We start from the raw sequence: 27,215 nt of genomic DNA on the forward strand, positions 1-27,215 counted from the left end.
ATCCCCCCGCACTACTATCAGCACCTCCCTCTGTTACGGCTTTACAATGTAATTCGAATGTTACTTCTATGACAAATGTCGAAACGTTTCTAAGAAATTTGAAGATTTAATAGAACACATGGGACAAAACGTCCAATGGAAGCATCTGTTAAAGTCATTACAGGATGAGATTCTTTTATTGGGACAATCCACTCCTTCCAAGTAAAACATACGGTTATTGCAATAGAATTGTAGGAGCATCCTACACTCATCCGACTCCGCCTAAATCATGTCTGTACGCCTGCACATCTCTATCGCCTTACTCTTCTTGAACGTAACTTATGTCCATGTGGCCGCGCAGTCAGTACTGTAACTCACATCTTTTTTCACTGTCAGACATATGAACATCAATGTCGCGAATTCATAGGTAAGCTTTTTCATGCGGGTTATCAACTGCCGTTAAATGTTTCGTGTTTAGTGTACTAACCGACTTTTCGCGTTGTAGACTTACTACTCAATTTTTTAGTTACCTGTAACATCCAGTTGTAACCTTTTCCTTTCCTCTAGGTACGGACTTTCACATCCCAACCCTTATTTGTGGTCCGGTCTTGTTTGTTTGTAGTAAGGCGTCGTGATAGACCACACAGACGTGAAGAATTAGAACCTTGTGTCCCAGTGTTTTTGTGTTCTGCCCTGATAGTTTAGCCTAAATACAATTGGTATTTTCCTACGTTCCATTATTACCTGATATATTTAGCTTCATTATATAGCTAACCCTACTCTTTCGTAATGTACTAATTTCTTCTACCGTTGGCACCTCTCCCAGACAATAATTAATCCGCAAACCAGTGACTGGACGTAGCGTCATACGACGATGTCCAACAACTAACCAAGAAGAAGAACCTTGGGACATTGGTAGTATCTCTTCACACTTGTCGACAGGTAAGCTGAAAATACGTGTTCGGTTATTATCGTCCAATAAAAGTTCGAACTTTGATAGCAATGCGATTATTTAGAGGCTTCACTGGTGTTAAAAATTCAGCGCTTTTATCCCCAAACTAACGGTGGGCCTACAGTTCTTCATATCTCAAGTCAATTAGTGAATGCATTACTTTCAGCTTGTTTCTCATTGCATAGAATTTTTAACTCCATAAGTTAATTGGTTAATTTTTACTCCAGAGATGCATTACGTTTGGTACTTAAATGTCTGTTTTCTGTAGTATAACCCAACTTCATACGGGATATTGTTATTAAGTTAGGCAATTAGTACAGAGGGTGTGTGTATGTATATAAATTTCCAAGTAAGACAAGTACCTATGTCTGGTTCGGTTTCGAAGTGGTAGCATTGTTGTTTAATATTGAGTTTTGGTACGTATCGCTGTACATCGTGCAGTTTTACTCCTATCATTACGTTATCTATGTAGGGCTCCTTTCATTAAGGAATTGTGGTGAGTAGGTTTTTTCTCTTTTTTTTTTTTTTTGCAACCTTTCACTACTATCATAATCTGTAACGTGCCAAACCATTTCGGCTACTACCTGCAGGAATTTTGATTTAACACTATTTTGGCCGCCTGAATGCCAGTTTCTTATAAATGCCAATGCAAATGAGATAATGCGTTGCATTCCCACGGCTGTGTAGTTGACTTTACTTGTACTTCAACCTGAACTAGATATTATCGACGCAATCTAATGTGTCTTCCAGATGTATTAAATATTATTTAGAAAAACAGCTGTGGGGATGTAACACTTACTGATGGTCTTTAAAGGATTGTTTTCTTGAAGGTATTAATTGTTGTTGTTTGTGTCATCAGTCCGTGGACTGGTTTGATGCAGCTGTCCATGCCACCCTATCTTCTGTTAACTTTTACATTTCTATTGAAATAATGCATGCCCCATCTCCGTTAATCTGTTTGTCATGTTCATGCTTTGGTCTACCTCTACCGTTCTTACCACCTACACTTCCCTTGAAAACTAACTGGACAAGTCCTGTGTGTCTTAAGATGTGTCCTACCATTCCATCCCTTCTCATCAAATTTCACCGAACTGTTTTTCTCTCACCGATTTCATTCATTACCTCATCATTTGTGGTAATACCTTCTATAACACCATATCACGTGGTTACATAATATCCATTATAAGAGCTGTCCATTTTTTATTCATGTCTAAATTACATAATTTTATAATTTGCATAACATTTTCCCGTAGTCATGTACAGTCCTCTCTATGTGGTAGATAAACCAAGTACTGTGCTTTGTTTTGCCATAGTCAAGTAAGCATTCCGTCATTTTCTAGGAAAAATGCACAGTAACCGAACAGTAATCCACTAGATAACTCAGTATCACAGTAGTATTGCCTAATAAGTGTATGCTTGGAGGCAGTGTATCAATCCATCAAATGTCCGAGTGTATCGATTTACAGGAACGGCGAGCTCACGGCACAGGATTCAGCTGACTTTCAGCCGATGGTGCTTACGCATCACTGAGACAACACATATGTGGTTCATTATCGGCATACTGGACAATTTGCATAAAACCAATTTCATGTTTTTTCCCATATTTACAATTCTTGTTTTTATTATCTTCTCAATTCAACATATAAAATTTTTATTTTCTCTAAAGGGACATTACTATACAAACGTTAATTGGGACCTGTTTTGCTCGCTGTATCGAGCATCTTCAGCCATCTTATTGTAAGATTTTTTCAAAGGTTGAGCCATACATTAAACCTTTTTTTATAATAATTTTGTTCATTGAAAATGTTTTGCACAATAAATAAAATAAATATTTTACACAATAAATTTTCGTCAAGTAATCAAGTAAAATTGACAATTAAACTGTTTCATTAATAGAATATATGTTAATTACATGTATTGATAAATGTCATCACTATTTAAAAGTAAACAAAAGTTGTTCCAATTAAAATATATCATTAATGGACTAGACGTTAGTGACTTAATATTGATGTCCAAGTCATTAAATATGCCAATTAAATTGACACATTTGGCTACTTTTCATTTGCTCCTTGATTTTCAATTTGTTAGCGTATTTATCAGAGTTTCAAATGAAATTAGTGAAAGTTAAAGGAAAGAAATTCATAGAAATTTAAAATCTATTCTTAAAAATTCTAACTTTTTATTCAAAGAACAGGAACAACAGAAACTGATAAACATGAACCCGAAAATATCAAAGGCAAAAGCTCTACCTAAAATACACAAGAATAACATACCCATTTGACCAATCATAAATAGCATGGATAGCCCCACATATAACACATAAAAATTTATACATTAGTTTCTAAAAAAGAGCATTACAAATTCAACTATACTTCTTCAGTCAAAAACTCGATAGAATTCTGTGAAAATTTAAAAAGTTCAACCTGCAACCCCATCATAAAATTATCTCCTTTGATATCACTAACATGTACTCTGACATACCTACTAACGAAAAAGTCAAAATAATTGAGTCCAATTTATCCAAACATAGCAATCTAATTAAATTTGAAATAGACAAATTTATTATACTATTTCAATAACAAGATCTATCAACAATTAAGCTTGGCTATGGGGGATGCCAGCTCAGGGATATTAGCTGATATCCATATGGATAACTTGGAAGATTCTAAAATTAAACCGAATATAGAAGGTTGGTTGAGGTTTGTAGACGACACATTCGTGATAATAGACAATAAAAAAAATAATAGGACAAAAATTCTATCATTTTTAAACAAGGTAGGCAGTTGTATAAAATTCACCAAAGAGGATGAAAATAAGGGTTCATTAAATTTCTTGGATATAACCGTAACACGTACAGAGTTTAGATTTGAATTTCAGATGTACAGAAAATGGACACACACCCAATTACAATGAAGAATATTCCCTTCATCCCAAATCACAAAAACAAGCTTCTCTTTTCAGCCCAGTATACAGAGCTTTTAAGAAACCTTTATCACTAGTTAACTTAAAGGAAGAACTTAGATTTATAAAAAAACTAGCACTAGTTAATTGTTACAAAATAGAAACAATTAATCGAATCCTTAACAAAGTAAAACTTAAGCTGGCCACTAATCTTACCCCCGAGAAGACTAAAAAAAAAAAATGAAAATATGCTACTTTCACCTACACTAATCCTGCGATTCACCAAATTACAAATTCCTTGAAAAAATGTGATCTACAAATAGCATTTAGGACAAATAACACCAATAAAAACATCTTTTTAACTCATAATACATTTAATGTAAATAAAGGTGAATATCAGGGATCCGGAAAATATTGATTAACATGCACACAATGCAACTTCTCATACATATGTTGGCCAGACTGGGCGCAGTTTTATTACAAGATATATGGAAAACTATAACGCGTTAAAACATAATTATTCCGCAATGGCTAACCATATGAAATAAACCGGCCATCAATTTAACACAATAGATAAGGACCTTATGGTAATGAAAATAATTGAGAAAGGAAAGTTAAAGACCGAACACAAAAACATTTATATTTATTTAGATTAACATTTCAATAGGGGCAAACCTAAGTGATGCAACCAAAATAAAAAGCCAATTAATAGAATAATTGCCAAAATTGCTACAAGCCTTTAAATCAAATAACAGTAAAATATAAAAAAAAAGTTCAACCATAAAGCGTCCAATACGCCAACAAATACAACTCCCACCACAGTTCGTTCCCCTACGCTATTTACTCGCCCTCCTCACGTCACGTCATGCCAATGCCCAACACTCCGCCCATAGCTCTTTCTCTTCCACAAGCTAAGCTAGTATCCAATGCCCGGCCCACAATCCCCTCCCCTACTCCCCCTGTTTGCCTTTCCCATGTTACGCCAACGCCCAACACTCCCTCCATGGCCCCTTCTCCTTATCCACCTACTCGCCCTCTACCACACCTGCCTCATTGATATAACACAAGAGATAAAGCGCGACAACAAATAGCCTCAGTACTGCAACAAGCACAGCGTGTAACAAAGAGGTAAGTGATGTTCCAAATTCAATGTACTCGTAACAACATTTGCAAACTATTACTGTACAATCATATTAATCTCTTGTTACAGACACAGTCATCCATAGCAGTGCAGTATACAACACATCACATCGAGATAACATTGGTGTCCCTATGACCAGTAAAGACAGGCAGACTTAAATCAGTTGAAGATTGTGATGATTACAAGTATAATGCATTACAACAAGTATAAACCTCCAATGGCCCATCCCTTAATACTTATGTAGTTCTCAAAATCCTACGAATAAATACTGCAAGTTTAATTGTTTAACTTTCACTAATTTTACTTGAAACTCTGATAAATACGCTAACAAATTGAAACATGGAGAAGCAAACGAAAAGTAGCAATATCTTTCAATTTAATTGGCATATTTAATGACTTGGACATCAATATTATGTCAGTAACATCTAGTCTCTTAATGATATATATTAATTGAAAAACTTTTGTTTACTTTTAAAATAGTGATGACATTTATCAATACATGTAATTAACGTCTATTCTATAATGAGACAGTTTAATTGTCAATTTCACTTGATTACTTTGTAAGTAGTGACAAAAATGTATTAAAATCACAGGAATAGAACCAGCTTTTGGGTGGTTAGGCCGTGTGCATTATGCAGAGTTTCGTCCAGACGTGCCATTTGGACTCATCAGCTGGAATGGCACGCCCCTCCAGGACTCTGCTTAGCAGTGGCAGACCAAACTGCTGCTGCTGCAGAGCTTTCATTCCCCGCCCGAAGGACGGGGCGGGCCCCCTAGATCGTGTCGCGATCTCTCGGGCCGGGAGATGTGGAGAGAACAGTGGGATGTTTGAAATGAAGAAGAGGGAAAAACGGTGTGAAAAGTTGGATGACTGGCTATACGGATGGAGATTTATACAGGAGTGTCGAGAAGGAAGTTTCGTGGAAGTGTAAGGTGGTAGAGTGTTGAAGCGATGTGATAGAGGACAGTTGTGAGGTGTCGGAGATGTTCAAGGGTCGGTGGTGGTGGGAGGGAGATATTAGCAGAAGAAGGAGTTGGACGGACATAGATAGAGCGTTGGAAGGGAGGATGATCAGGCCGGGTATGGCGACGAGAGGTGGAGTGGTGATATCTAGGGCGGGGAGGTGAGCGAGAGGGTTCGACGGGATGACGACGGCCGTAGAGAAGTGCTCCGCTGGAGATCAGGTGGGCGACGGCTGCTGCGCTGGAAAGCTGAAGTCTGATTAAATACGTCGGACCGGTGGAGTTGTAGATACAGAATGCCCTCTTGACGGGTATGGCTTGAAGGCGAAGTTGTTCTTGAATGTCGGTTGCCGGGATGAGGGGGCTTACGCCGCGGACGACGCAACTGAAGACTTCGTTTGTGGCTGATGTGTCTGACGGTGTTGGAAGTTGATGAGCGGCTGCTGCTGTTACGACGGACAGTGGTGGTGGTGGTGTCGTGGTCGGCAAGGCAGATGTAGACAGCGTAGAAGGGCGGGTGAAGTAGCGGGGAGGAATACGTAATAGTCGAGGTGGATCAACAGGAGGTAGCGCGGGGAGAGAGGTGGATAGAAGCGGCGATGAATGGGACGACGTAACAGTTGTGATGGAAAGCGAGGAAAAGGTGTGAGCAGCGGTCGCAAAGGTAGTGGTGTTGGTCGTGGTGGTGGTCGTCATGGTGGTTGGTGGTAGGGTGGCTGACATCCAACGAGGAGTCGGCCTATATGCTTTGTTGGCTCGGCGCGAGTGGAAAGTAAAGATGTGTAGCCACCCGGCCGATCAAAAATAACAGGAGTGTCTTCTGCGACGAGTTGTGGAGTTCACTTGAGGTTTACCCAGATTTGAGATCCTGGAGAGAAGATCATCCAACCAGAGCTCAATCTTTAGTAAAAGGCGAAAGATTTATTCGTTTTGAAGGGAAACCAGAGCTGGACTAAACTGTGTGGCCCCGCCTTGTTAGCAAATCAAGTTTGCTAACCTGCTAAAGGAGAAATGACTTCTCCGTTTAAAAAATGCTCCCCCATTGGAGATACAATTTCAAAAAAGGCTTTCACAGCCGCAGATCTTAAAATCACAGGAATAGAACCAGCTTTTGGGTGGTTAGGCCGTGTGCATTATGCAGAGTTTCGTCCAGACGTGCCATTTGGACTCATCAGCTGGAATGGCACGCCCCTCCAGGACTCTGCTTAGCAGTGGCAGACCAAACTGTGTGGCCCCGCCGTGTTAGCAAATCAAGTTTGCTAACCTGCTAAAGGAGAAATGACTTCTCCGTTTAAAAAATGCTCCCCCATTGGAGATACAATTTCAAAAAAGGCTTTCACAGCCGCAGATCTTAAAATCACAGGAATAGAACCAGCTTTTGAGTGGTTAGGCCGTGTGCATTATGCAGAGTTTCGTCCAGACGTGCCATTTGGACTCATCAGCTGGAATGGCACGCCCCTCCAGGACTCTGCTTAGCAGTGGCAGACCAAACTGTGTGGCCCCGCCGTGTTAGCAAATCAAGTTTGCTAACCTGCTAAAGGAGAAATGACTTCTCCGTTTAAAAAATGCTCCCCCATTGGAGATACAATTTCAAAAAAGGCTTTCACAGCCGCAGATCTTAAAATCACAGGAATAGAACCAGCTTTTGGGTGGTTAGGCCGTGTGCATTATGCAGAGTTTCGAAAAATTTATTGTGTGAAACATTTTCAATGAACAAAATTATTATTAATAATGTTTAATGTATGACTAAACCTTGAAAAAATCGTATAAAAATTGGCTGAAGATGCTCGATACAGCAAGTGAAACAGGTCCCAATTAACGTTTTGTATAGTAATGTCCCTTTAGAGAAAATAAACATTTTATATGTCGAATTGAGTGGATAATAAAAATAAGAATTGTAAACACTGTACATTATCGGGGAGCTGAACTTCTGCTGGAGTGAGACGTACAGAACCATTGCACACTGAAGAATCATACGCTCTAACGGACTCCCGCTCTCAGCTTATTTGAAAATAATACCCAGTTTCATTCACTGTCCTCTTCGTACAGGGAGGTCTACATAATAGATGGATTTATTTTCACTGGTAAGAAGGTACTCAAAACATAATTCCAAAGTACCTAGCTGGTACTATACGTTTGTTCTATTTATTACTTTAATGAATCAGTAGTATACCTTAGCTGACATTTGACAATTAATTCAACTTGGCTGTCTAGCCTACCCCATGACTATGAGTCATGCTCATGACCACTCCAAATTGTCTGTTTCATATTGGGAAGAACCTCTCAGTATTCTCCCAGTCCATATGTCACAGGATTGAACAAGAGGTCAATAATGAAGTCACAAAATCACTGGTGTACGTGGACAGAGAGTAAGTGAGCGGACTGACATACTAGCTTAGATAAAAATATGTTGAATCTTGGGTAAATCCCCAATAGCCTATACAAAATATGACTATTTTTAAAAAATCCCTGCTGATAGAAAAGACATGTTTTTGAAGATGACCAAGCGAGTTCGCCGTGCGATTAGGGTCGCGTAGCTATGAGCTTGCATTCGGGGTATGGTGGGTTCGAATCCTACAGTCGGCAGCCATAATATGGATTTAGCATTTGTTGTGTATTAATATGTAGGCTACTTATTGTAAACACATATCATTTTACATCTAAATCTCTATATTTAGTGGAGTTGTTACTTTCGGAAAACTATGAAAATCACACGTCTGTGTAGAGAATTTGAGTTCTCTCTGATTATTATTATTATTGCAACTATTATTAACTATGTAATTTTTGTACTGCAATATTACAGTAGGCTATAGCACTGCGCAAGTATCAATTTCTTTTGCGCATTTCTTTTTTAACTTATTTGTTTGTACTTACCGTGAATGCAATGATTTGTCCATGTTCTTTGAAATCATTTAAGAAAAGACTAGGCAAACAGTTCACATGGAATCTCCCACCTCGTATTTTTTATCTAATTCTATATACATATTTAATGGTGTTATCGATTGCGGAAAGGGCTTTATATTATCAAACCTTGATGAAGATGTGGCTGCAGGAAAAATCTTAATCTGAAACGCGGATGACACATAGTGAAGCAATTCATGGAATGAAGACCAGATGGCAGCACTAAGCATTGAATGTCGTAGCTGCTGTCTTATCAGTACACACTATACAGATGCAATAGGAATGATGACTCTAATGAGCCGTGGATCGTCTCACACTCTCGATTCAGTAACATGAACGGAATCAAATGAATTGATTCAGTAAAATGAATGAAATATCACACCACTGCACCACAGTACCAGTTTGACCCATTGGGTGATATGAATAAAAGTGAGATTATCTCATGAGACATATCTCAAAGGAGGATTCAGACTGAAGGCACTTTGTTGTCTGCTAACAAGATTTCTCCTTTTGCTTGATATGTATCTCGCACACTGTCAGCTGACACTACAGTCGTTTGAACATCTCGTGATCCTGCATGGTTTTGTACAACTCTTTTAATTCAGAACAGTGGACCTGGAAGGAGAAATTGCGGAGGGTCTTGTTCATATGATCAATATTACACAAAAATACGGTCTCATCTTTTCGAAGTGTGCCACAGGCAAAACGTCAAAATGCTTCATATATGCCACAAATGTCATGTTCTTTTACATACTGGGTTGACGGCGGCATTAATCTTAAAAAACAGAAAGGTAATAAATACAAAAATCCTGTGAATAAAGCAGTGATTTCAAGCATTGAAAATATCCTTGCATATAACAAGGTGTGGCTATTGAAACAAACTCTGTTGTTCTATAGCCCAGTTGGGTCTTGGTCTACCAAGCGACTGGTGCCCAGCCTGAAACCGTCAGGTTATGAGGAGGTGTATGATTAATTGGTTATATACCAGTTTATGTAAAATGAATTGATTTTAATCTCCATTTGATTGATTGATAGCGTGGGGGCACTGACTTGTGAAACAATGTTAATTTTTTAACCTTACAAATCATTAAATATCTGATCTAGCAGTTTAACTTATCGATTTTATTATTTCAATTTGGGATTGAATAGCTGTCCTATGTTTTAATTTAAATCAAGCTTATTATTTTAATTAAGAGTTCATATTTTTTTCCTGAAACTGGTGTTATTATTTCAGCCAGTTAAGTACTGTACTCTTAATGATTTAATTTAATCCCGATCCTGGCTCAGTTTGGTGGTATTTGAAGGTACTCAAATATGACAGCCCCGTGTCGGTAGATTTACTGGCACATAAAAGAACTGCGGGACTAAATTCCAACACCTCGGCATCTCTGAAGACCTTAAAAAGTAATTAGTGGGACGTAAAACAAATAACATTATTATTATTGTTACCATGGTTTGGTGGATCAGCAGAGGTGAAAGAAGGTGCCGGGGTGAATGGGTCTAACTACAAAGCCGAGAAATGAATTCTAATTAGCACGGAAGTCCAGCAAATGCTTCCCATTATTAGCTTGCATACAATCCCCACACTGAAGGATTCTATTATAATAACAGTGTACATATAGTAATATACATGTACTCATATTATGAAGACTTTTTTAACACATTACGGTGGAGCATTCACTGTGTCAACATGAAAAATTGACAACAGCTGGCACAAAACAAAAAGGAACGAAACCTCTGAATTGTGATGTTACAATGTTTCAAATGTCACGTGGACAGTTCAGGTCGCAAATGATGAGATTGTGAATAAGATTGATTAGAGAAGAAAAGTTTGGAAAAAGTTGACCTTAGGTAAAGATTAATGGGATGCATGTTGAGGAATTCAGGATTTGTTAAGCTGATTTAAAAAACAAGTATATAGGGTATGAATTTATTACTGGTAAGGAAATGGTACAGATATAAATAGATGGAGATTGTAATAGTTCTGTAGAAATGGGTATGGAAGTACAGGAGAGTGCATCATATAATCTGCCATCAGGTAACCTGTTTTGTGACTTACCTTGATGGTTGTTAAAATCCTTCCTGTTCCCTTGCTTAGAGATAGGTGAAATTACTGCTTTTGTCCAATCAGAAGCTACCTTACTAATATGTCATGCTAATCTTATTACTCTATGAATCCATTTCATCTCAGGCTTCCCACTATACTTCAAACTAGTCTACAGACCTGGGTGGGGCCACTGTAGTGTAGTGGAATTGTCAATGACTTCTCACCATGGTGCCGATGGTTCAGTCCCAGGCAGTACATGTGGGATCATTGATATAAAAGCGTTGTACTTGTGATGTGATTTCCACTGAAGACTGAAGGCTGTCTGGCTGTGATAAAGAGATTGACAATAATGGAGAACTACAGGCCTGCTGATAATAACAATGATACATATATTCTTGCACTCTTTTCAGAGAACAGTCAGTGGAAGTAATTTCAGGCTCATTCTCATATAAATACTTCAGTTGCTGTGTGAAATGGACCTAGAAATAGAGATCAAGGAGGAACCTGTCTGGCGTGAAGGCACAGCAAGTACTTCCTTTGTAAGTATCATTCCTGATTACTTTGTAGTGATGTGAATTTAATTGATATTCAAAACATTTTCAGATCTATAAGTTATGAAGCATTTTATCTGGAATAATGTTTGGTGGATAACAAGAGGCATAAACTCTCCAACTTTTAAAAGGTAATTTGTCAGATCTTTCATTGCATGATACATCTAGGTGGTAGTCTACTGAGTATGCTGTATGTTGTAGCTGAGTGGTGATGGCATCCTGGATGTCATTCATTGTTATTGGAAATAAAGGGTGGTTTCTGACTTTGGAAACTTGTATTCATGGTTTTCCCTTAGCAGGCCGTTTGCTTTAGAGAGTGAGTGCCTACACGGCCCTGGTAATATTCCCAGTGAGTTTGAGATGCCATTACCTCAAACTAAGTGCTCATTTGAGCTCCATTCAATTCCATAGACTTCATGTTCTTCATTTGGTAAAATAACTGATACTGACATTTGGTTACTGTTCATGATAAAATTACTGATGGCGAGTGGTCAGATCCTTTTCACTTAAAATCAATAAAATGAGAGCATTGGATCCACTATTTCAGTATTGATCATTCTATATTATCTTGTTTGGCACCACAGATTTACTGCTACTTTCTCACTGGCTGTGAGTTACTTTGGTGTGTGTTCAGGAAGTTTGATAATTGTCAAATTTTGCTCATCTCTTCTCTTGATTGAATAGATTTTACTGACAGTCACCTTGTATAATTGGGTTTTCCAGTTCATTATATAATGGGCTTGTATTGTCATGGAGGGGAATCTTTGTTATAATTTTTTCAGGGCTTTAGTTGCTTTGGTACATTTTCTCATGTATGTGCTTCCTCTTGGTTTATTGTCCCCTGTTTTATTGATATCAATAAAATATTTATGAATTTATTTGCTTTCTGATTTGAAAGTTTGTACAGCCATCTCCAAGGTGAAGGGTACATTTTGTGAATGATATTCATGAAAAACAACCAGGACATCCAACAGTTGTGGAAGCCACTGAAGAACAAATTTAAGAGTGAGCTATGGGATTGGAGGGGAGGGGATGATTATTTATACTCCTCTACTTGAACAACCTATGGCTTCCTCAGAAAGATCATTGCTTGTTGGCAACACTGATGGCACTCCTGAATGGAGCGGTTCAGCTAATTTGTAAAATTAGTGTCTTTACAATTGTAGGCACCCAGTAGTGGTACTTAAAGAATGCCTTAAATATGTCCCCACAATAAAATATATTATGCAGCCTAGAATGTTATGTACACCACCAGGTCGTCCTCAGTACTGAGTCCAATCCAGCTTCCTGAGAGTTACTCATCCAGGTAGCTATACGTCACTAAGATGAGTCCCAACTTTTTGGAACATTGAAATTACCAGAATTATAATAACTACAACTGCAAAGCATCAAGGTATGGCATATCTGTCATGATACTTCTAAGACTGCGTACACCTTTGCTTTTGAGGTTGCACAAATAGATAAATCTAGGGGATTACTATTCTTATTCCCTGTTAGGGTAAGGAATTTATGTGGCTCATATCTGGATGGTGTGATGGTTAAGTGTTCCATAGATATGGAAAAAAATAGAGAGGACCGATGATCTTAGATGTTAGGCCCCTTTAAACAACAAGCAAGAATAAAAACCAGAGAATGGCAAAATTGTTGACGACCTCGTTTTCCACCATGATATTACACCTGACCTGATTGACGGGCTGGAGGTACTGCAACTGTTGTTATCTTATTAGAAACAAAGTCCTGTAGGATTTCAGCAGTTTAGTTTTGGAATAAGTCCAGAGGTTTAGAGTGGTAGTTGAGGCCATGATATTACAACACTGGAATCACCTGACCTGATTGACTGGCTGGAGGTACTGCAACTGTTGTTATCTTATTAGAAACAAAGTCCTGTAGGATTTCAGCAGTTTAGTTTTGGAATAAGTCCAGAGGTTTAGAGTGGTAGTTGAGGCCATGATGTTAGTATGATGAAAGGATTGATGTAATTATAAGGTTCACTAGTTGGAGAACAAGCTGTTAGAATAGGACAAAGTGTTATGGAAATCTGCATTATCCTAGTCCATGGACTTATAAGTCAGGCACATCTGTAATGAGTCTAATCTATATAAATACAATTGTAACAAGTGTGTATCCATACACTGATTATCTTGGCAAAATGTTCTTATAATTATCCATTTCATGTGCAATAATGATTACTACATATTTTAGCTTAGGTGTCTTTCCTGCCTTTTTTGGTTCAGTTTGAGTTCTTTTACCTGGAAAACTACGGGATGTATTTCAGTCAAATATCACATTTAGAATCCTCTTATTCATGGATAGTTTTTAGGGTCAATATGATTTTGACATTCGTGAATGGACTGGGGGTTTATAGGAAGACTGAAATGGTGATTAATTTAGTCTCTGTTCATTGCTGTCATAATAGCAAGGAATACTCTTTGTTAGTACTTCCAAGTATAACTGTAATGAAGATTGTTGATTGCTTATTAATATGAAACCTTGATCTATCAAAGGCAGTGTGACGATTGACACATGTTTATTTTTTACCTGGCAGTTTAGGGTTGAATTTTCTTACTAGTAATTTTAAGGGCTTATTTGCCTCCCTTTTATGGGTATGTTTAGAGCCATCAAATCATCACCTTAATTATGAGGGAACAATGCTGTGATTCAAGGGCGGTATAAACCAGATAGCAAGTCCACGATTCACTACTTGTACTTGTGTTGGATATCGAAATGTAAAAACATTGAAGTATTAATATACATATGTAACGACTTCAGAGTTTCTCCAGATAATGCCCACAATTGTCTTCATTGTTAAAATTTGTAGTAATCATTTCGAATTACCTGTTAAGTCATTTCCCTTCCCATTTTGATTTTTGTGACACTCTGGAATAAACCTAGCATGAAATATTGTTTTCTTCCAAGTTTATCCATGTTCAATATTGGACCCCCTAAAGCTCATCCTAAGTTACATAAAAGGTTTATGTACACATAGGTACACATCAGCATGTAAGGAAAGGACAGGTTTGCAACTCAAGACTCTGCAGAGAAAATCTCACTTCCTGTTGTTTCTCTCCCCTTTGGCTACAAATCTTTTCCCAAATTTGCGACCAACATCTAATATTGTCATTAGCCTATTCTTCTTCTTCTGCTTATTTATTTATTTACTTATTTATTCATTTATTTATTGGATAGATAATATCTCTGGAGGAGGAATATATTTAATACTTAATATTGCTTATTTTATTGTAGATGCTTAATATGCTAAATTTATTATTATTATTATTATTATTATTATTATTATTATTATTATTATTATTAAAGTTAGCCTTATCAAGACACAAATTCAGCACTTGCCTGAAGTAGGTTGGGAAAGGTCTGACACAAAATGGACACTGAAACCCAGCATGGACTGTGTTCGAGCTACTGAATCTTGCTTTCGAGGAAACTCGTGATGCTTACTGAACATGCATTACCAGGCTTTGTGTTCGTCCTTATTTCTTAACATTTAAAAAAAGAAACAAGAAAAAATAAGCATGTCAAATTTAAGCATTTCAACAGAATACCAAATACAAATAGAAACACACCTCGCAGTCATTGGAGGAGTAAGACAGACACTTCCCCTCTTGCGACTGCTATAGTATCTCTCTTTCGTAGAAATCCTGTTGTTAAATATACTTGTTTGAGAGAGTATAAGTTGCTTCAATATTGCAAAGAGCCAGAGAATTCCTACCTCTAGCTACAAGAATTAACACTCTATTAGTATCCCTATTTTTTTGGTATTTTGCTTTACGTCGCACTAACACAGATAGGTCTTATGGCAACGATAGGAAAGGAAAGACCTAGGAATGACAAGGAAATGGCCATCACCTTAATTAAGGTACAGCCCCAGCATTTGCCTGGTGTGAAAATTGTAAACCACGGAAAAACGTTGTCAGGGCTGCTGACAGTGGGATTCGCACCCACTATCTCCCGGATGCAAGCTCACAGCTGCGCGCTCCTAACCGCATGGCCAACTCTCTCGGTATCCCTATTTTACTATTGTGATGTTGTGTATTACAACATTTAGTTAGTGGGCTATAAAAAGCATGACATTCCTGCATTTGTTTTATCATCAGTCTGAAACTGCATCTCAACAGGAACATTGTGACCACCCCACACACACCACCAAATGGTACACCCACTTCTTCATGGTGGGTACTGCTTAGGTGTGGAACTCCATACTTGATCAGTACAGATCCGGACATAGCATTCCTCAATTATAAACCATCATAAAAAATATTTACTTTCTGTTCACTTGGGGCTGCTACCAATGTTTCCATCATTATCATTGGCATCATAATTAATAATCAGTGTAGTAGTATGAAATTTGTAATAGAGTTGTAATTATTTTATAGGATAGTTTTGTTAATAATTACCGAACTTACTGTAAATTGTATTAGTTTTAGGTACTTGTTAATCTTTGTTTAGTGTCAGAGAAGCTTCATATGCTTAACTATGTGAAGCAAAATGAGGCAAGTAAATAAAATAAAATCAATAAATAGTACTTCCTCAGGCACTCTTCCCTGAGATGAACTTAGAAATCAGCTCAGCTGTATTCATTTCAAGTGTACAGAATACATGTGGCCAGAGTTCCCTTTTGGTTTAGGAGGATTTTGCATGATGTCAAACACAAGTGATCCAACCTGTTCATTGGAGCTATGAATCAATCAATCAATCAATCAATCAATCAATCAATACTGATCTGCATTTAGGGCAGTCACCCAGGTGGCAGATTCCTTATCTGTTGCTTTCCTAGCCTTTTCCTAAATGATTTCAAAGAAATTGGAAATTTATTGAACATCTCCCTTGGTAAGTTAATCCAATCCCTAACTCCCCTTCCTATAAATGAATATTTGCCGCAGTTTTTCCTCTTGAATTCCAACTTTATCTTCATATTGTGATCTTTCCTACGTTTATAAACGCCATTCAAACTTATTAGTCTACTAATGTCATTCCACGCCATCTCTCCGCTGACAGCTCGGAACATACCACTTAGTCGAGCAGCTCTTCTTCTTTCTCTCAATTCTTCCCAACCCAAACATTGCAATATTTTTGTAACGCTACTCTTTTGTCGGAAATCAAAAGAACAGAGGATTTGCATATTTGTGTGTTTTGTTGTAAAACTCCTTGTCCCGACAAACATAAATGATTTTTTCAGTGACAGTAGCTGATTTTGCGTTATTGTTGAGATTTAGCTTTGCATTAGCTCCCCACAAGTACTACATATATCTATTTGTGGATGTACAAATCTATAGTCATGATTTTTGTGGAAGTACTTTCTATAATTCTATGAGTCATATTTTACCTTACTGGCAAGGTTAGGATTTTTATTAGAAACAAGTTCATACCTTGTTTAATGTTAAATTGAATGCCCTAGTAAATTATGGTTGTGCGTGTGTTACTTTAGTCACGTCCTGGTTTGTGAGCCATGAGCAACGGCAGAGTGGCCTAGTGAGTGGTCCTGAGGACGTGGAATAACAGTTGCTATGGAATGGGAGTAGGCATCTCGGACAAATTCTGAGTCATGGCCCTTCTTGAGTTCAGGCATCGAGGACTATGTAATCCACCAGTGGTCCCTCACCCGTTAGAGGAGAGATGAGGAGAGATCCTCACTTGGCCTATGTGTAAGTAAGGGTAGCATCCTGCTTCACAGATTTTCTACCGAGCATGCTCAGAACATTTTAAGCAAGCCTCGGACTTGTGGCAGCAACAGAGTCCCACTTCCTTTTGACAGGCGACAACTTTCCGAATGAAATGGAATTTGAAGTGGAGCTCTCAATATTAATGGGGCTTATGAAAGGAAGGAAGAAAGAAAGAAAGTAGAACTGGCTGAGTCAGCAAAAAGGAGACATCTGGATGTGCTAGGAGTTAATGATATTCGGGTAATGGGAGATAACGGAGGAAGAGGGAATTATAATACAAACTTGACGGGTTTTAAGAGGGGAAAGGCAGGACTGTTCATCAGGGGTAATATACTTTCTGTTAGGTATGTAAATAAGTAAATGATCCTGGTAGATTTGGCAGTTCGAGGAATTAGGACAAGAATTGTCTTGTTGTATTAACCATGTGATTTTGCTGATGAGAACAAATAGCCAAGTTTTATGAAGCATGGAGGGAGTGACATCATAGTCTGAGTCAACAGCAGTGATAGGATTGTGCTAAAGGGCAATTTCAATGCGTGTGTTGGAAATATAACTGAAGGATACAAGAGGGTGGTTAGCAAGTGGGGGGGGGGGGGGGGGGGAAGATATGGAAGCTAATTGGAATGAGAAGCATTTGCTTGACTTTTGTGCCAGTATGGAATTATCGGTTACAAATACATTCTTCAAGCATAACACTGTTTGTTGCTCCACATGGGAAGGTAGGGGCACAAGATCCATAATAGACTATATATTGACTGACTTTAAATTCAGGAAATCTGTTAAGAATATGCAGGCGCTCTCAATATTAATGGGGCTTATGAAAGGAAGGAAGAAAGAAAGAAAGAAAGTAGAACTGGCTGAGTCAGCAAAAAGGAGACATCTGATGTGCTAGGAGTTAATGATATTCGGGTAATGGGAGATAACGGAGACCACTGCCTGATCTGTAGTGAACTAAGTATATCTAGGCCTAGGATAGAGAAAGTTAAATCTGTCTGCAGACAAGGTCAGAAAATCTCCAGGATGAGGAAATTAGACAGAAGTACTTGGATATGATTCATAAAATGTTCCATTCAGTGGACCATAACCAGGTTCGGGATATAGAAAGACGATGGGAGGCATACGGGAGTGCTGTAGTTGAAAAAACAATGGAATGCCTAGAACAACTGTATGTAAAGATGGGAAAAATTGAATATATTGGTGAAATGATGAAGTGAGAGCAGCTTGTAAACATAAAACGAAGGCATATCAGGAATGGTTCCAAACAAGGACTGATGCAGACTTGTATGTAGATGAATGGGAGAGAGAGGGAGGGAGAGAGAGAGAGTGTATCCAAGAAGAAGTTGTTTGAAGATTTTGGTTTTAACCTGGAAAGACTAAGTCAAGCAGCACCTTTCTGGACTGTAATAAAGAATATTAGAAAGGTAGGAGAAAACGAATAGAGCAGTGCTTTGGGTAAATCAGGTGAACTCTGAATAGTTCAATGGAATCACTGGATAGGTGGGAGTAATATTTTGAATCTCTTCTCAGCGTAAGAGGAAATTTTCCTAACGGCATCGTGAACAACCCAGCATATAAGATTTTAAGGATACAGTATCATATAGTGTTAGTAATGTACCTTCAGATTGCACAAATGCTGTAATTGCACCTATCTCTAAGCAAGGGAACAGGAAGGATTGCAAGAACTATTGAGACACCTCATTGATCAGTATACCAGGCAATGTGCTCACTGGCTTTTAGGGTGGGTGGGTTAGATGAGCGGTTGAGAGGAAGCAGGATGAAAACCAGTGTGGTTTCAGAACACGAAGGGGCTCTCAGGATCAGATTTTTAGTATGTGCCAGGTAATTGAATAATACTATAGGGGGAATAGACAGTTATGTTCGTGTGTTCTCCTCCTATGGTAACGGATGGTGATGGTGGGTGGAATATTTTGAATCTCTTCTCAGCGTAAGAGGAAACTTTCCTTTTGATATCATGAACAACCCAGCACTTTGGGAGAAAGACAGTGAGGTTCGTGAGATTATGCTTAAGATATTGGAAGGGATGGTAAATAAACCCCATTGTCATAATACAGCAGGAATAGATAAAATTAGATCTGAAATGGTACAGTTTACTGCGAAGACAGGGATGGAATGGCTTCATAGAGTAATAAGATTACACTATCATACAGTGTTAGTAAGTACCTTCAGATTGGACTAAAGCTGTAATTCCACATATCTATAAGCAAGGGAGTAGGAAGGATAGCAAAAGCTATTGAGATGGCTTGTTGATCAGTCAACGGCAATGTGCTCACTGGCATCTAGGATGGGTGAGTTAGGTGAGTGGTTGAGAGGAAGCAGGATGGAAACTAATGTGGTTTCAGACCAAGAAGGGGCTCTCAGGATCGGATTTCTAGTATGCGTCAGGTAACTGAAAAATACTATGAGGGAAATACTGTAGAAAGTTATGTTTGTGTGTTCTCCTTTTTTCTTAATGCTATATGTTCAGTGCGTCGACATACAAAGATCTTTTGTCCCTGCTTGCACCATATGTTATGAACCTGTGTGTATTTGGATATTGTGGAAGTGTAAAGTAGTGCCGGCCCCGTGGTGTACGGGTAGCGTGCCTGCCTCTCACCCGGAGGCCCCGGGTTCGATTCCCGGCCAGGTCAGGGATTTTTACCTGGACCTGAGGGCTGGTTCGAGGTCCACTCAGCCTACGTGATTAGAATTGAGGAGCTATCTGACGGTGAGATAGCGGCCCCGGTCTAGAAAACCAAGAATAACGGCCGAGAGGATTCGTCGTGCTGACACCACGACACCTCGTAATCTGCAGGCCTTCGGGCTGAGCAGCGGTCGCTTGGTAGGCCATGGCCTTTCAAGGGCTGTAGTGCCATGGGGTTTGGGTTTGGTTTGGAAGTGTAAAGTGTTCAGTGTGAGGAAAGGAATGTTCAGGACCACACAAACACCCAGTCCCTAGGCCAGGGATATTAATCATATACAATTAAAAGCCCTTGACCCAGCCTGAAATCAAACCCGGAGCCGCCGGGTGACAGGCGGACACGTTGCCCCCTACACTGCGTGGCCGGACTGTGTGTTCTCCTACTATGGTAGTATAGTAAGTGATATTGAATCAAGGTGCAGTAAAACTAATGCAGTTAACTTGCAGTTGGGATCAACAGTAATCTCTAAGAGGGAAGTCAGCACCTGGACAAAACTATCTTTACATTGGTCTAATTTTTGACCAACTTTGCTTTATGGGAGGAAAAGCTGCATGGAATCAGGATGTCTTATTGATAAGTAGAAGTATCAGACATGAAAATAGTAAGAATGAATGCTGGTCTGAACAGGTGGGCACAGTGGAAGGAGGTTACTTGGAATGAGGAAGTAAAGACTAAGTTAGGATTGAACTCGATGGATGGAGCTGTACACATGAACAGGCTTTGGTTGTGGGGTAATGTGAGGCGAATGGAGGAGGATAGGTAACCTAAGAGAACTATGGACTGTTATGGAGGGTAAGAGAAGTGCAGGGAGACCAAGGCAATGATGGTCAGACTCAATTTATAACAATTAAAAGATAATGAGGCCACAGAACTAGTTATAAATAGGGTATTGATGTGGTGATTAGTAAATTCACAGAGGCTTCCATACTGAACGCCAAAAGGAATACGTATGTAATGAAGATATGTATGTGTTTCTTTAACAGGGAGTTTCTTATCATGCTCATAGATAAAAATTGCATTAGTGCAGTGTCCATTTTTGCCTCTATTGGCAGCATGGCCTTAAGTTACCCAGATGATTATTCTTTATGCAGTGCAAAATACTAAATGCATTCTTACATACAGTCATACACACTTTGCCTTTATTACAAGACATAAAAAATGCTATCTTGTTTGAGTGTTGATTCACTTTAAGATCATTTCTGTGATGGTGATTTTTGATCAATCAGCTCAATTAAGGAAGTGTCTTGCTACTAGAACAAGCATCCAGCAGAATTTTCTTGCAATGTTCCTTCTTATTTTAATTTAGCCATTTATGATGATGATGATAATAATAATAATAATAATAATAATAATAATAATAATAATAATAATAATAAACTTTGCCACTAGGAATGACTCGGATTTCCTAGTGCCGGTCATAAGCCCGGTAAAGTAGGAGAATCAATGGCTGGTTGTTGAGCCTCGGGAGTTGCACTGATGTCGAGTAAGTGCTGCCATTAAAACTCAAGAAATGCTCTAGTCGACAGTCCATCTGTTAATGTAATCAGTAAATCCTACCCCTCATGGGGATGGGTGAGGGCAATTATCTGGCACCTTAAAACTGGGTCCCTCAGCTAAGGTATGGTAACCCCGACAGGAGAGTCCCTTGTCCTCCAGGTTGGGGGTTGTGCGAAGGGCTGGTAACTCTTCCACTTAAAAATTTACCTCACTCATAAATCTCAGATGAATAACCGGACAGATTCTATGATGACGACAAAGGCAAGATCAAAGTACAAAGCATTTGGAATTGGGGATACATTAAAGTTGGGAACTTGGAATGTGAGGGGCATAAAAGTCAAAGAAGAAGAACTGTATAGAGAGCTGGCTAGGAAAGATCAAAGGACAAAGGATTTGGAACTGGAGATACATTGAAATTGGGAACTTGGAATGTGAGAGGCATAAAATGCAAAGAAGAAGAACCGGATAGAGAGCTGGCTAGGAAAGAAATCAGTGTTGCTGTAAGTACTGAGACAAAAATGAAATTACAAGGGACAACAAAAATTGATAAATACACTATGATTTATAGCGGAGTTACACAGGATAAAAGAGCTGCAGCAGGAGTCGCAATATTAATAGACAGGAAATGGAAAAACAAAATAGAAAGCTACACCAATATAAATGAAAGAATTTTAGTGCTGAGGTTGAAAGGTAGAGAGAGGGAAATTAACCTTGGTAGCCATGTATGCTCCTGAAGAAAACAAACAAGCAGAATCTTAACAGTTTTTTGAAGTTCTTCAATCAGTGTTAAATAACATATGTACAAGTGACTTCGTTGTTCTGGCTGCTGATCTCAATGCTGAAGGAGGGAACAAACCAATTGCAGAAATAGCGGGGAATAGAAGTGAACCAATTTTAAATCAAAATGGTGTAAATTATTGATAGAATTTGCATCCTAATACTCTATTAAAAATTAGTAACACCTTCTTTGAGAAGAAAGACATAGACCTACATAAATTTACATGGACTGCAAGAAGACAGCAATCAATTATTGACTATATAATGGTCAATAAAAAGTTGAGCCCAGATGTAACAGATGTCAGAGTATATAGAGGCAGCAATTTATACACAGATCATTATCTGGTCCTTGCAAAAATCAGAATTCTTACTAAATGGAAGAAAAGGCTGAATAGAAATACACACAGAAACCAAGAAATCTAAAAGGTATATTTACTACAGAATGATGGAATAAAATACTTATATCAAAATCAGTTGCAACAGTATTTAGTTCAGATTCCAACAAGTACTGATATTAACAAAAAATGGGAAATTATAACTTTAGCAATTAAGAGGGCAGCAGATGGAGCCATTGGAATGAAGAAGAAATTTAGGAGAAAAGCTGGGCCTAAATTTCAGAAGCTGTCAAGCAAAAACAAATATTATACTTGAAAATGATACAGCATCGCACCCCACAAAATGTGAAAGAATATAAAAACAACAGGAACAAGGTCAAGTCACTAACGAGAAAACTCAAGCAAGAATCATGGGACCGGGCGAGTTGGCCGTGCGCGTAGAGGCGCGCGGCTGTGAGCTTGCATCCGGGAGATAGTAGGTTCGAATCCCACTATCGGCAGCCCTGAAGATGGTTTTCCGTGGTTTCCCATTTTCACACCAGGCAAATGCTGGGGCTGTACATTAATTACGGCCACGGCCGCTTCCTTCCAACTCCTAGGCCTTTTCTATCCCTTCGTCGCCATAAGACCTATCTATGTCGGTGCGACGTAAAGCCCATAGCATAAAAAAAAAAGAATCATGGGATAGGTGAATAAACTCAATAGAAGATGATATACATGGTAGGCAAGGGATGGCGTATAAGTTAATGAAGCACCTTAACAGTGATGAAAGAGAAACTGCTAATATAAGTGTAATCGAAGAAGAATCATGGATACAATACTATAGAGAATTGTGGCATAACAGAGAGTATGAAGAGAGTCAGGAATATGAAGATATAGATAAGGTAGTTCAAGATATTGACCTAATATATATAGAATAACTTAATACTGTTCTGAAATCCTTCAAAAATAGAAAAGCACCAGGGTTAGACAATATAAATATGGAGTTGTTCAAATATGGTGGGATCATTCTTAAATTTAGATTGTTACATGTGATTAATCTTTGTTGGAAAAGAAGAAATATACCCAAAGAATGGAGGAAAGCAAAAATAATATCACTTTTCAAGAAAGGAAATCAAAGTTTTTGCAGTAACTATCGAGGAATAAGTTTATTAAATGTTGGCTATAAAATATATGCTAAAATAAAAAACAATAGACTTAAAATCATTGCACACAATCTCTTATTGGAAGAACTATGTGGATTTAGGAAAGGCAGGTCCTGTACAGATGATATATTTAGGCTCAAACAGATACTGGAGAAGAGAAGAAAATTTAACTTGAATACTTATGTTGCTTTTATCGACTACGAAAAGCCTTTTGATAGAGAACAGTTATGGAATGTAATGGTAAAAAATGGATACCCTAAACATCTTATTCAAGTTATTCAAAGTCTGTACATAAGGACGAGAATTGTGTTAGATGTAGGATGCAGCCTCTCTCCACCACTATTCAATATATATATATGAAGTAAAATTGAACACAGACACGTACATAAGTACTATGCTCTTTGCAGATGATCAGTTTATCCTGCAGGATGATGAAGATAAACTCCAGAAATCAATACATCAGTTAAACACCATATGTAAAAGTTATAATCTTCAGCTATCCAGAATGAAAACCAAGGTTATGGCATGGCAAGGGAAGTATCCTGTCAGAGCAAAGATAGTATTTGACAATCAACCAGGAGAACAAGTCTCTAATTTTAAGTACCTTTGTTGTGAAATACCTTTTAATGATGATGACAAGGTGAAGAAGAAGTTTCATTGATTTCAACATATGTGTGGGATACTTCACTGAACACTGAAGGGAAAAGTAAGAGAAGTTACTCAACTTAAATTCTATAAGATTATGGCTGTACCAACTTTCTTATATGGAAGTGAGACATGGGTGGATAAAACAAGCTATTGGAATAAAATGTAACTCTTCCACTTAAAAACTTACCTCACTCATAAATCTCAGATGAATAACTGGACGGATTGTATGATGACGACAAAGGTAAGATCAAAGGACAAATGATTTGGAATTATAGAGATACATTAAAGTTGGGAACTTGGAACGTGAGAGGTATAAAAGGCAAAGAAGTACTGGATAGAGAGCTGGCTAGGAATGAAATGAATGTTGCTGTAATTACTGAGACAAAAAAGAAATTACAAGGGACAAAATAAATGAATAAATACACTATGATTTATAGCAGAGTTACCAGTGTGCGGGTGTTTCACCTCAGTTATATTTTCTTGGTCTGCAGCACTACCATCTATGAGAACATGCATTTCTGCTAACAAATTCATATACTTTAATTCTTTAGCAGAATGTTCTTCAGAAATTGCCTCAGGTTATGTTTTCTTTCTTTGCAAATGTGAGGGAAAATGTAAATATGGTTGGAACTGCATTTAGTAGTAATCGCTGCTTGTCATTTGATACGTGTACTTATCTTTGAAGTGTACAGAGCATAAGTGACTGTATTGGGTGGGATACCGTTTGTCTCTTTTCATCTTCACAACCCACCGTTGAGTTAATTCCTTGTTCTTTAATGGAAATCGAAAGAATAATCAAATAAATAATTAGCATGACTCTCATTTCTTTCTCTTTGTAAAATGTGTTTAATTAATTCTCAGTTATAATTCAGTAATACCATCAAAATGTGTCCTTGGTTTAACACGTTGGCGACTATGAGACCCGCTGGCGGTCTCCTGACACTTGTAATGGAGCCGTATCATGTGCCGTTCACAGATTATGCTTTCGTCCTTTCTGGTTCATCTCTACATAAGGCAAACTAACTTCATATACCGTGGGACATGCAGGAAGTACATAGGAGCTAGGATAATTAAGAAATTATTCAATATGCTAGTTCCATTACTTAAATAATTTTCTATGAAGAAAATATCTACAAATATAAGAATAGAGACATTCAGGTTAACACTGTTCAGAAACTCATAACTATCTGTTGTATTGGAGTTGAATATTTAGCAGCATCGTTATTATTATTATTATTATTATTATTATTATTATTATTATTAATATAAAGAAAATTATATCTTACCTATGGATTATTTAAACAGTTAATATTTTGTTAAACTAATACACTGATGGTAAAATAAAGGGAATGAATGTAAGAATGTGAGGTACCACTTCAGTGTTGCTTATGGAAACAAAGCAGGCACAACGATGGCTTTTTGGGACAGTCATCACAGTATGTGGACACTTTCGTCCAGTGCTTCTGAGCACAAGTTCTGTCATGGATGCTCACTAGTTCTGCGTAACAACTGATACAATGTTTACATACTTTTCTATTTCGGCCATCTTTTTCTTCTGTTTGCTTCAAATATGACGGCGTTTGGGAGAAGTGGAGAGAGTAGCTGCTGTTCTCACACTGTTCCCCAAAATTCCAACGACCGCAATTTTGTCTGCATTACTTCATTATGTAAAATGAGCGCATTCACAATAGCCGTTCCAAGCAGAAGTTCCAGCGCAACTTTATGATACCACCTAATTGTTCTGAACATTTGGCTGCCAGTCTGGAAGGTGATGATCTGAAACATATGAAGTCCAGTCACTATGCACAATCTCCCTGTCAGCTGATCATATGTTCTCATGCCTCCACAATGAGCGCTGATGTCTGTATTATTCTAGCTAATTTTGGTTCGGATAACCTATAGGAATAATTCTTTTGTATGGTTCATATGGTTTAGTGCTTATGTCTGTGATTTCACACGACGTGGCTTGCCATAATCCATCTCTGGCGAAATACTGTGTTCTCATTGCCTGATGTCTTCGGGATTGGCCCAGAACAAGTGCGTCACTTGTATTTTGTGACTCAGTCTCATCCTTGACTCTGATGATATGAAAGTGACTGAGATAAGAGCACCACTCCTAATACAGCCAGTCCTGTTGGAAGGGTGTGAAATTAACATTCATATGGTTGGTCCATGTGTATATTTCAATGAGCATGAGAGAATGGTATGTAACAGCACTGTCTGGCTAAGAGTAAGAAGCAGAGCAAAACTACCTCATTCACCTCCTCAGTGACACGTAGCTATGGCAGCTGATGGTAGAGCTGTTGAGGATCCTCCCTGCCTTCGGGCTGAGCACTTCACAGACAACAGGAGATATGGAAGATATGTATTTTGTGCTGAGCTGGATTTGCTGGTACAGTAACTGAAAGATAACTGTGATAAATTTAGAATTCCTGAATATTTCAGAGTATTATTTTTTATGATGAGCAGATTATTTTTCAGTATATCTGTACATTTTCCTGATCATTCAATGTAATTTTAGAAGGTTTTATGTTATATAATTGCTCCTCACTTCCAAAATATCCTTGAGCATTCAAACAGGACACTTTTCCACACCTCAAGGTGTCTTTGTCATCATGTTTTTAAGGATCCTCGACATGGAAATATTCTGAAAAATGATAATAATGATTTGAAATAAAACAGACTCACTTACTAGGAAATGATGAACTGTTAATCCTACTCACATATAAATAAATTGCTGGATGTGTCTGAAGAATGTGCTTAATATATTATCTTTTCCACAGGACAGTTATGAACTTTCATTAGATGAGATGTATGTGAAAGAAGAAATCAAATCAGAGTTGGCAGAGCCAGGACAAACACAGGTGAACACCTTTGAATTAATCTAATATTTTGATGACCTTTTTTCTGGTAATGAAAGTTGTAAGAAAACTGTTGAGTAGATGTCAGTAAGTGACTCCTCATTTTAAAGCTGACATTTTGAAGCTCCTTTAAAAAATGGCAT

At 38.1% G+C, this 27,215-nt stretch overlaps 1 protein-coding gene across 1 annotated transcript in view; it reads left to right on the top strand.

Moving 5' to 3' along the window:
- The first annotated feature begins 810 nt into the window (after positions 1-810).
- The window catches only part of LOC136866919 (uncharacterized), a 39,523-nt gene continuing 13,118 nt past the window's right edge, over positions 811-27,215 (top strand). Inside the window, exons 1-3 of the mRNA XM_067144014.2 lie at positions 811-921; positions 11,295-11,423; positions 26,995-27,075. Coding sequence (XP_067000115.2) covers positions 11,358-11,423; positions 26,995-27,075 — 147 coding nt within the window. The 5' untranslated portion in view covers positions 811-921; positions 11,295-11,357. The remainder of the gene's footprint in view (positions 922-11,294; positions 11,424-26,994; positions 27,076-27,215) is intronic.

This window comes from Anabrus simplex, chromosome 3, assembly GCF_040414725.1.
Source record: "Anabrus simplex isolate iqAnaSimp1 chromosome 3, ASM4041472v1, whole genome shotgun sequence".
Lineage (NCBI taxonomy): Eukaryota > Metazoa > Arthropoda > Insecta > Orthoptera > Tettigoniidae > Anabrus > Anabrus simplex.